Source organism: Dufourea novaeangliae, unplaced genomic scaffold (genome assembly GCF_001272555.1).
Source record: "Dufourea novaeangliae isolate 0120121106 unplaced genomic scaffold, ASM127255v1 scaffold84, whole genome shotgun sequence".
NCBI classification, from domain to species: Eukaryota; Metazoa; Arthropoda; class Insecta; order Hymenoptera; family Halictidae; genus Dufourea; species Dufourea novaeangliae.
In genome coordinates this window covers 26,548-37,672 of record NW_015373964.1, presented here as the reverse complement: position 1 = coordinate 37,672, position 11,125 = coordinate 26,548, and the positions used below count along the sequence as shown (strand labels likewise).

General features: G+C 34.2%; 2 protein-coding genes across 2 annotated transcripts; one reads left to right on the top strand and one right to left on the bottom strand.

The window, feature by feature from the left end:
* Nucleotides 1-3,902: 3,902 nt before the first annotated feature.
* LOC107186665 (GPI mannosyltransferase 3-like) lies at nucleotides 3,903-5,375 on the bottom strand. The gene has a single exon (XM_015574593.1). It carries the CDS (start codon nucleotides 5,373-5,375, stop codon nucleotides 3,903-3,905), a length of 1,473 nt encoding a protein of 490 aa, XP_015430079.1.
* Nucleotides 5,376-6,254: 879 nt separating this feature from the next.
* On the top strand, nucleotides 6,255-8,892 carry LOC107186690 (zinc finger BED domain-containing protein 1-like). Its single transcript, XM_015574622.1, has 4 exons — nucleotides 6,255-7,565; nucleotides 7,831-8,246; nucleotides 8,333-8,490; nucleotides 8,570-8,892. The coding sequence occupies exons 1-4, from the start codon at nucleotides 6,282-6,284 to the stop codon at nucleotides 8,890-8,892; spliced, it is 2,181 nt and encodes a 726-aa protein (XP_015430108.1). The 5' UTR covers nucleotides 6,255-6,281.
* The last annotated feature ends 2,233 nt before the right edge of the window (nucleotides 8,893-11,125 follow it).

Here is an 11,125-nt window from a genome sequence, read left to right as displayed (position 1 = left end):
AAGTCAATGGTTCTCGAACATCTGTAACATACAAAGGATTAGTAACAAGAGAGGGGACACAACAATATGCGCAATAAATAAATTAATAATATGCACAGTAAATAAATCACAGTACATAAGAAGATAAATATCGAAGCCAATGGTTCTCGAACATCTGTAACATACAAGGGATTAGTAACAAGATAGGGGATACAACAATATGCACAGTAAATAAATTGATGGTTGTCGAATGCCTGCAACAAACAATGGGTTAGTAACAAGAGAAATGACAAGTACGAGACGCGCACCCACCCTCCGCGACGGCTCACGAGAAAGTGAGGAAGCTAACGCCGTTATGTATTGGGCGTAGGCAGGTTTGTTCGTGTTGAATTGTTTTTGCCTCCTTGAACGACCCAAACACCGCATGGTACAGCCAGGTACGGCCATAGTATACGGCGTACACAGCTAGGTCAATAAACTGTATGACGCAACGTCCTTGCGCATTGGACTGACGCAGAGCACCGATACCGCGGCACGCTCTACCGTACTCTCTCGCTCACACATCTCCCCCCATAGACCCCTGAAATTCCTCAGCACGCATCACACCGACGGAGAGCACCGATGCTGCAGCTCGCTCTACCGCTCTCGCTCGCACGCCGTGACGACGTTACCCGATTCCCGGAATCCCGCGGCCACGAGACGGTAAGGCATTCCCGCAAGGGAAATTGTAATGAATGGGAATACTATGAAACTTCTTTACCTTTTCTTGAACATTCTAATTTCGTAGCCCTAAACTGGGTACCTGAAAGTATTTCATTAAATTTGTGTAAAAGATTTTACTACTTCCTAAGACTCCGTGTGATATTTGATAGCCTAAAAAACAGTGTGCCGATACAGGGTTTCGATTTATTTACGAAACTAATCTGATCAGTTGTTGCATTCTTTGACACTAATTGACAAGAAAATAAAACTTCTGTATTTCACTTAATTTGAGAAACACGTAACTGAATATTAACATACGTTCATTATTTAATTACTCAATAAGTATATTGTTTACCTACACCATCGCAAGTAAAACAAACCACTTCACCCCTGTTTCATGCAAAACTTTTAAACACTGCAACACTAAGTTGCACTTCTGTTCACCGTTGATTTTATTAATTAAAAAATATCCAACAGGTATCTTCCCATTTTTATTTAATCCTACTAATAAAAACACTAAAGCTTCTTTCACCATGTTATTTCTGTTACATGCAAATTCTTTATCTACATCTACCGTACCACAAAATTTGTTGCCATCAAATTCAATTTGTTGTCTTATAGACATCTCATCTATAATTAGATTGGCATATAAATTATTTTCCGTACTGTTATTGAATTCTTGAATATGTCTAACAGCTCCTTCATTGAAATCAGGCTTGCCATTAATTGACCGAAACCATTTATGTGTGGTTTTTGGATGGGAATGGACAAATTAAATTTTTGCCGTACGTATGAATAAGCACGTGGCGAGTAATAGTGTAAAGTTAGAGAAAATAATCTCACTTTTGAAAAATACATGCGCCGACTGGGTTGTTTGAAAAGCTCCTTATGCAAACCTGACATGCCCTATAATGTATCAATAAGCTCACCTTCTAATAAATCTTTCTTTCGAAGGGCTAACAATATTGTTTCTAAATTTTCAATTCTGTTCTCACGTCTTTTACATTTCTGTTGTAGTGTTTTTAATTGACTTTGGTAACTCTTTTTTAACCTTGTTGCATGTTTCCGTAGCTCTTCCTTCTCTGGAGAGTGAAATATCCTCTCTGGTGACACACATGTTGCTTTATTTTGAGATGGCATTTTCACTTGCACACCTATATCATTTGTGTTCAACAATGTCTTTAACTGTAATAAAATAATTCATATTTGTCATACAATGCTTATTGTATACTGCACACACATATAAATAATACATAACAGAAACTTACACATTCAATGTTTGTTACAGAATCACATCTCTGTATTTTCTGTAATGGTTCAGCAAATACATCAGAATCATCTTGTACCTCTTCTTTCAATACCACATGCAACTATAAACAATAATAATATTTTTATAAGATTATTATCCTATCTTACATAATATAATCTAATATAAAAATGTATTGTAAATAAACACATACAGTAGAAGATGAATTTTCATTTAATAATTCTGAGTACAATTCAGTATTACGTTCATTGTTGCTTCCTTCATCTTCTTTTGGAATTTGTACCTTTAAATGTAAATAACCAACTTCAAAACATTTTCCCGGAAAAAAACATTATGATGTAACAGACACATGACAAAATATTACATACATAAGGTACAGCATGTGACTTCAACCTTACGCGTGATAGAGAAGTCCTATCAAAATCTTCATTCTTAAAATGGAGTGAGCATACTACTGCATCGCTGCGCATATAATATTGCTCTAACCCTAAATTCTTTAACCACAGTATGCGGCTATTGGTATCTTTGGGAACCCTAAGAAGTAAATTATATAGTAATTATAAAAAAAATTGTTTTTTTGTAGAGAAATATTTTTGTGTGCTGGTATTACTTTCTTCATACTTACTTATGAAAAGTAATTTTCATTTCTTCTTCTAATACTTCCTGCCTAGCAGACTTACAAGAAGTTCGATTCCCACAATTTTCCACAATGCACCTCGGCATTTTCGAGATCGATTAACGCCTACTAATAACTTACATGTTTATAACAATTTTTCACCTTCAACTATAATACTTTCACCATTTTACTTAGAACTACAATAATACTTACATAATCCCGAAATTATCTCAAATAATAAGAAAATGAAATGATTGCTTCGTTTAATGCTTTCACCAGGATCACCAGGATCCAGGATCATTACAAACAATTACAAAGGACGTCATGAAATAATTACACTTTTAATAATTATATAATGCTTTAAATCAAATGTTTCAATACTCAATAACTATTTTGATATCTCTAACAGAGACAGTAAGCTGATCAAAAAGTGCGTACATCATACATCCAGCCTACTCTGTATCATGCAGGCTGTATGTAGCTACATAATGTAGCTACGTCACAAGTGAACGAACGATCGGCAGGAAGAACGCGTGTGTGATTGGAGGCCGTTAATTGATCAGTTTTTGGAAATCTGGCCTACCACAGCCCCAAAATGATTAATTATCGAGCTTCTATTGTAGTTTGCGATTTTGTGCGGGAATGATTAGATGTTTTGGAATACGAGCCTTACGGAAACAAAACTGATTATGTACATATGTCCACGATGTAAGACTTTTAAATGTACGTATTGTATATTGGAAGATGCAAAGTAGTTAAAAATGAGATATGTAAAATGTATTAATTACATACTTAATAGTGTAAAATTTACGTTTCCAAACATATTCATTCGTTTGATCAGTAAAGACTTAGACTTAGATGGTAACATACCGATATATGACAATCATGAGTTATGTACATATGTATTCCGGTAGAATGATCTGAAGTTTATTCAATATCGTGTACTTTTATATCACAGAAGATAATTCATATTTTTTTATAATAATAATATTAAGGACAGACCTAATAATATGAATACAAAACAAATAATAATTGTTGCTTTGGGCTTGCAACATCTTAACACGCTCCTGCAGCCCGCGATGTTTGAACCTCTTATAACCTAATCAACTTTATTTACTTTTAATTCTTCATTTTAGTATGTCTAGTAGTGTCTTTATAATAAATAGTATTATCAATTTGGTATATAATAATATTGGTTCGATTACTTTTTATGTCACAGAATTGATCAGCTTAGTTTCTCAATTGTTCATTTCAATGAAAGAATCTTAGATTTAGAAATAAACTGCAGAGGAAACAGAAGTAGTATATTTCGTTCCTCAAAATTCAAATTCAATATTTTTATTTCAGTTTGTATATATGAATGTATGTTCCATAATTTGATTGAGGAAAGTGCGTATAAAATATCTCAGAAATGAGTTGATAATGTTCTAAAAATTGCACTATTTTTGGTGAGACAGTGTCAAATGTTATTACATGAGTAGGTATTGTTGCAGCATCATTTTCATTGTAATTGTGACTGAGCCATTGCATTGGATCTGCAAGAAATGCATCTGCTTCGTCCACGTAATTTGTAGAATTATGAAAATTAGGCTCACAAGTCAATATTCTTATGGGTAGATTCACGTGTAAATGACTGTACAAGGGTGTAGCATGACAAGGAGTCAGAAATAGCATGTTCGTTGTATTACTAGTGTTGGTAATTTCTTTGCGGAGAATATTCATCGCATCCAACGCTCCGCGTTGATGTATCATCGAAAAATAAAATCCAGGAACAATATTAGTAACTATGAGTAGAATCACGAATATTTTTCTTGTTAGTTTCGAAAATTTAACATTTAAACGTGGCGTACAGGAAGTACATATAAGTATTAACATCGGTAACAGAGGTAATAAAAACCTAAATTCTTTGTGAGATAACAAAGAATATATACAAATTGTCCAACTAATTACAAATAACATAATCGTTTGACGATAGAAACATGCAGAATATTTTGTTATCTGCCAAATACATAATAAGAAGACAACATAGTAAGGTCCTAAAAGTACTGGCAATCCACAAAATGCATACCACAGTAAATGCTGGGTTCCATAAAAGTCTCCAATCTTGTAGAACACATTTACACGAAAGAATTCCCAAGGAGAGATAATTAAAGTTCCACAACAGAAACTATCTAACAATATTGAACTTAAACAACAAATAATACATATTGTACTGTATCGACTTATTAACATCAACTTTTTCTCTGAACTAGTACATAAGTGATAAATGCATAAGGGTAGCCATATAATAGCTGCAGTAGGTCTCATCATACATAGAAACCCTACAATCCATAGAAAGTTTATGCTTCTGTTGTTACTGTCAGGCCATGGAAACATAGTTAGTGCTATCATAGTACATGCAGTTTCCACAGTATTTATCAATGTTCTTGTGGCACAATAGTACCAGTACCAATTTATACATAAGCTATATAGTGTCCACTTGTTTTTTGTCCATTGATAAAATTTGAATTCTCCATAAGCACTGATTAATGCTTGGAATATTCTAGGCACTGTTGTCAAAACTGTTACATAATCTAATGACATTAGTGCCAATATTCTGTAAATGATAGATATCAGGAATGGATAGATGTAATTGCGAATGTTTGCAGTCCACTCCCATGTTAGGTATCCATATCCAAATGCTAAATGATGAGCCACTTCCAACGATTGCCAATATTCATCTGGTACATGTGCAGTTTGAACAAGAAATACAGAGCTTAGTCTCCATACTAGCAGCAATAATAGTATTTTATACTTTCTAGGCAAATACATGTCTTCCAGTGAAAGTACTACTAACTTCATTACTTCAATTTTAAATTGTATTCAAAACGAATACCTGACAAATATTAACGAAATAAAATAATCGCATTCCGAAAAGTATTATCAAAATTTTAGGTCTGATAACATTTCTACAAATAGAACTTTCACTAAAAAGTCTTCATATTCAATTGTTTGTTCCGTAAGAATTCACTTTCTTTTGTTAATAATTAAATAAAACGTATGCATATAATAGACAGTTTGCAAACATTTAACACTCAAGCCTGGTAAGGAACTGTTCTTTTTACTTAAACAGGTACGTGCGTAGATAAGTTACTAAAAGCAACAATTAAAAATAGAATACATATTTTTTTTATATATAATTTCGTATTCCTATGGTTTTATGAAATTGTTCCTCTCTTTTTTCTGTAATAAAATATTTTGTTTTCATTTAAACAAGACTATATATTGAACGGAATAATCGATAAAGATGTCGCCACGTTGAAACCGCAACCATTTTGTGGGATCGATTAGTTGAGAGGTCTACGTAGCGATATTTCTTTGAACAAGAGAACGTAAGTCGATAGTGTCGTTACGAGAGGTGGTCGATAACCGATTGTGCATCGTTCTTTTCGAAACGAGAAATTGAAGTTCGATATACTTATCTGTGAAATAATTCATCAAGCTTTGAGATATCGGATTGCTTCGCGGTAAATTTGGAAGCGTGGATATTATAAACGGAAAAGCAATGCATCGTTCTGAACGGTTACATTGTAAATTATGCAACGAAAATCCTCCATTTTTATGAAAAAGAAGACGCTATGAAATAGCCGAAATACAATAAATACGTTATATTTGAATTTTAATATCTGAAACGACAACAAGACCCGCCCGGCACATATGGGTTTTTGATTTAGAATCATGGAAAGTAAATCAATATCATTGTCGAATAGCGGAAAATCCGCAACGGCGGAGGATTCTAAGACCGAAATGCAAATGGTATTTGCAAAAATGATGGAAGAAAAGCATACGTACACGTACAAGAAATTAGTGGTGCCCATGTCGATGCGAAGTATCTATTGGAAGTTCTTTGGATTTCCAGCCACAGACGATGGAGACATTCTCACTAAAGTAAAGATTGTTTGCATCTTATGCAAAACTCAAATCGCCTACAATCGTAACACCAGCAACTTACGTATGCACTTGCAAAACAAACATGCTCAAGAGCTGTTAGAACTCGAAGCTACTAATCCTCCTCGAAGACAGGTAGTTTCACAAGAAATGAAAGAGCGGAAAGCTCAAAAGAGGTTATTAAAGGCAGGTTTAACGTCCGCACAACATATTTACACTACTAATGCTGATGGTACTGTGCAGATAGACGGGGACATTCAGTTCGTGACAGATCCGAATATAAGTCTTTCTAACATCGAGGATGACATTTCAATCGGTCAGCCGTTACGAGTCATGATTAAAAGCGGTTCTAATATCAGTAACAACAGCCAAAACGTGGCCTTTCTTATGCCCGAAGAGAACGCTATTAATCAGTCAAGCATCGACGGAAAAAATGTGTCTGATGCTATAGCAGAATTCATTATAATGGACTTACAGTTACCTGAGGTAGTGGAAGGCCGAGGATTTCAGAGGCTAGTCGCAACTCTGCGGTCGCCTTGCGAAATTCCGAATAAAAATAAATTAGAAGATGAAATCATACCAAAGATTTATGACACCTTCCGTGAATCAGTGGCAACAACTTTGACTTGTGTCACTGGTGAAGTGGGTCTTACCATTGAAGAGTGGAGATCAAATTCTGACGAACGTTTTGTTAGTATCTCTGTTTACTATCAAAATACTGGTGAACCAGTCTTAGAATGTAAAGTATTAAGTACAATTCATGCGCCGTTGGATTGGGAAGAGTCTCAATGGGGCAATACAATAGATTCTTTGTTGCTTGATTGGGATTTGAAAATAGAGAGGATAACTGCTGTGGTGGTAGCTACATCTAGAACAGAACTATTAACTGCATTAACAAATCGGGGATTAACATTAGTTCCTTGTTTACTTCATACTTTACAAGTATGCGCTCAAGCTTGTTTTGAAAATCCAGAGGTTGCTTCTATATTGTCTAAATGTAGAGCAGCTATCGGAGCTATCGCAAGCCATCCATCAGCATCGGCAGCTCTGTCGATGCAAGAACAATTACTGGAGGTAAACTTAAAATTATATTGTACACAAACAATGTTATGGTAGAGTTCCACCTACAATAGTTGCATAAATAAAGGGAACTGTACTTTAATCTTCACTTGGTGGAGTGGAACAATAATAAACCTGTTTCACCAATTACAAATTATAAAGTCCCTAGCAAATTCTATGCAATTGTAGTTAGGTGAAAAGCTATTGACTTTATTGATTGTTAAATCGCCTGTTACTTGATGAATAAGCAAATTTTTAAATTCATTTAACATGATTTTAGCTGGAGGAGAATATCATGTTGATGGATTATCCGCCCGTGTGGACGTCAACGTACAACATGCTCGAGCAGATAGTCCTACGTCGTAATATTGTAACATCGATTTTAGAAAGCATGGAAGCAGTTGATCAAGAGATGGTTGATCTAACAAATGAACAGTGGAAGATCATAGAAGATCTCGTGAATGTTCTGGAACCGTTCAAAGTTACTATCATGACGCTTAGCGAGGAAAAAATGCCTTTGATATCATTACTAAAACCATTACTTTGGCAACTTGTATCTTCTCATCTCAAAGTAAAAGAAACTGACAACGATATAGCTAGATCTTTCAAAGAATCCTTATCCGATATGCTTTGTGATAGATATGCAGATTTCAATGTTACTCTTTTACTTCAAATTGCTACCACTCTAGATCCAAGGTAATTATAGATTTTTACTTGTAGTGTTTAGCACTGTCAGGTGTGTCTGTAAATGAAAATATAACTAAAACAATGTATAACATTAGATTTAAGCAACTTCCATATGCTACTGAAGAAGATAAAAATCTAGTTGCAACTCCTATTAAAGATATGTTGACAAAATTAATACAGGAAGAGTCTGGGGATACTACAACAACTATTAAAATTGAGGACGAGCCTCCAAATAAGAAAAGTCGTCTATCTGGTATGTACAAGTATCATAAATCATAATTTGAATTCTTCCAATATTTAGTAACATTTGATAATTAATGAACCACATTTAGGAATGGAACTTTTACTTGGTGGTTTATGTTCGACAAAAAGTGGAATGCCTGCAGAGGAGAAAGCAGATCTTGAACTTGTACAATATCATTCGGAAGCGACCGCTCCGCTTGATTGCTGTCCGCTTCAGTGGTGGGCTAAAATTTCCGCAAAGTGTCCAAATTTAGGGAAGCTGGCTTGTAGATATAATTGTGTGCCTGCATGTTGTGCACCACCTTCTAGGATCCCAGCGGAGGTGCAAGTTCTGTATGATACAAGGCGAGCCGCTTTACCCCCTCATCTGATAGACAAATTGCTCTTTCTCCATGGCAATCATACGGTTTAAAGAAAATGTTAAGTCGTACTGAGATTATTTTAAAGTACTATTTTGTGGTATGTGAAAACTATTTAAAATGTAAAGTCTCTAGCAAAGTCTATGCAATCCTAGTTAGGTGAAAAGCTATTGACTCTATTGATAGTTAAATCGACTGTTAATTGATGAATAAGCAAATTTTTAAATTCATTTATCATGATTTTAGCTGGAGGAGAATACCATGCTGATGGATTGTCCGCCCGTGTGGACGTCAACGTACAATATGCTCGAGCAGATAGTTCTACGTCGTAATATTATAACATCGATTTTAGAAAGCATGGAAGCAGTTGATCAAGAGATGGTTGATGTAACAAACGAACAGTGAAAGATCATAGAAGATCTTGTGAATGTTCTTGAACCGTTCAAAGTTACTATCATGACGCTTAGCGAGGAAAAAATGCCTTTGATATCATTATTAAAACCATTATTTTGGCAACTTGTATCTTCTCATCTCAAAGTAAAAGAAACTGACAACGATATAGCTAGATCTTTCAAAGAATCCTTATCCGACATGCTTTGCGAAAGATATGCAGATTACAATGTTCCTCTTTTACTTTAAATTGCTACCACTTTAGATCCAAGGTAATTATACATTTTTACTTGTAGTGTTTAGCACTGTCAGGTGTGTCTGTAAATGAAAATATAACTAAAACAATGTATAACATTAGATTTAAGCAACTTCTGTATGCTACTGAAGAAGATAAAAATCTAGTTGCAACTCCTATTAAAGATATGTTGACAAAATTAATACAGGAAGAGTCTGGGGATACTACAACAACTATTACAATTGAGGACGAGCCTCCAAATAAGAAAAGTCGTCTATCTGGTACGTACAAGTATCATAAATCATAATTTGAATTCTTCCAATATTTAGTAACATTTGATAAGTAATGAACCACATTTAGGTATGGAACTTTTACTTGGTGGTTTATGTTCGACAAAAAGTGGAATGCCTGCAGAGGAGAAGGCAGATCTTGCACTTGTACAATATCATTCGGAAGCGACCGCTCCTCTTGATTGCTGTCCGCTTTAGTGGTGGGCTAAAATTTCCGCAGTGTCCACATTTAAGGAAGCTGGCTTGTAGATATAATTATGTGCCTGCATGTTGTGCACCACCTTCTAGAATCCCAGCGGAGGTGCAAGTTCTGTATGATACAAGGCGAGCCGCTTTACCTCCTCATCTGATAGACAAATTGCTCTTTCTCCATGGCAATCATACGGTTTAAGGAAAATGTTAAATCGTACTGAGATTATTTTAAAGTACTATTTTGTGGTATGTGAAAACAATCATTAAAAAGTTGATTGTTTTTAGATGATTGAAGTTTAGAATGGATCTCTAAGCATGCTTATAAATAACTAACTAATTTTGCTTTAAGTACAATTCATTGAGTCTGCATTATTGTACTTTCAGTCAGTGTCTTTTCGTTAGCATTATCAGTTAATGGATTTCAAAGAAGTTTCCATCAAAGTTTCAGATGAAATTTCATACTTTCAAGCTACAGGCAATATATTTGAAATTTATTTCGACTTTGATCATCTCTTGTTAAGTTTTCAATAATATTATATTATTAGTTTTAAAAGAATTTGGATTTCAAAAGTGTTGTATAAGAATTTCAAAAGCCTAAAGGGTATAATAGAAGTGAAGGAAATAAATACCCTACTCAAAAAGTAATAGAAAAAAGAATAGATTTCAAATTTGACACCATATAATGTATCACGACTAGTAGTTAAATGTTATATACCATTATGAAGCATTGGAAATAAAATTTCAATGCAATTAGTATTATGTTAAAATAATTACAATATTGATTAATTCAATCTTCGTATTTATTTGCACATCAATCTTAGCAGTAGTTCATTTGCAATAAATATGCAAATGCAATTACACAAGCAACTTGTGATACGTACACTGAAATATATACCGAAAATATGTTAAGTTACTGGCATCATTGAGATATTCGTTTGTTAGATATACGTTAGCAATACCGCCCCTTTAAAAATAATATGAGAATGAACATTGTAAGAAATGAAATTGTAAATGTAACAAATTATTTGCAACTTCTATTTTTGCATTGGTGGACTTGTGTGGAAATGTGCATTCTTATAATATTAGCTGACATTTAAAAATACTAACTAGTACAAATTCAGCATTTTATATCATGATTGATAGTTTTGTTACAATTAGTATATTTCCTCGTTTGTTTGT

Coding starts and splice junctions, on each gene's coding strand:
- LOC107186665 (XM_015574593.1), bottom strand. CDS start 5,375: ATGTATTTGCCTAGAAAGTATAAAATACTATTATTGCTGCTAGTATGG.
- LOC107186690 (XM_015574622.1), top strand. CDS start 6,282: ATGGAAAGTAAATCAATATCATTGTCGAATAGCGGAAAATCCGCAACG. Junction 7,566..7,830: donor TGCAAGAACAATTACTGGAG/GTAAACTTAAAA, acceptor ACATGATTTTAG/CTGGAGGAGAATATCATGTT. Junction 8,247..8,332: donor GCTACCACTCTAGATCCAAG/GTAATTATAGAT, acceptor GTATAACATTAG/ATTTAAGCAACTTCCATATG.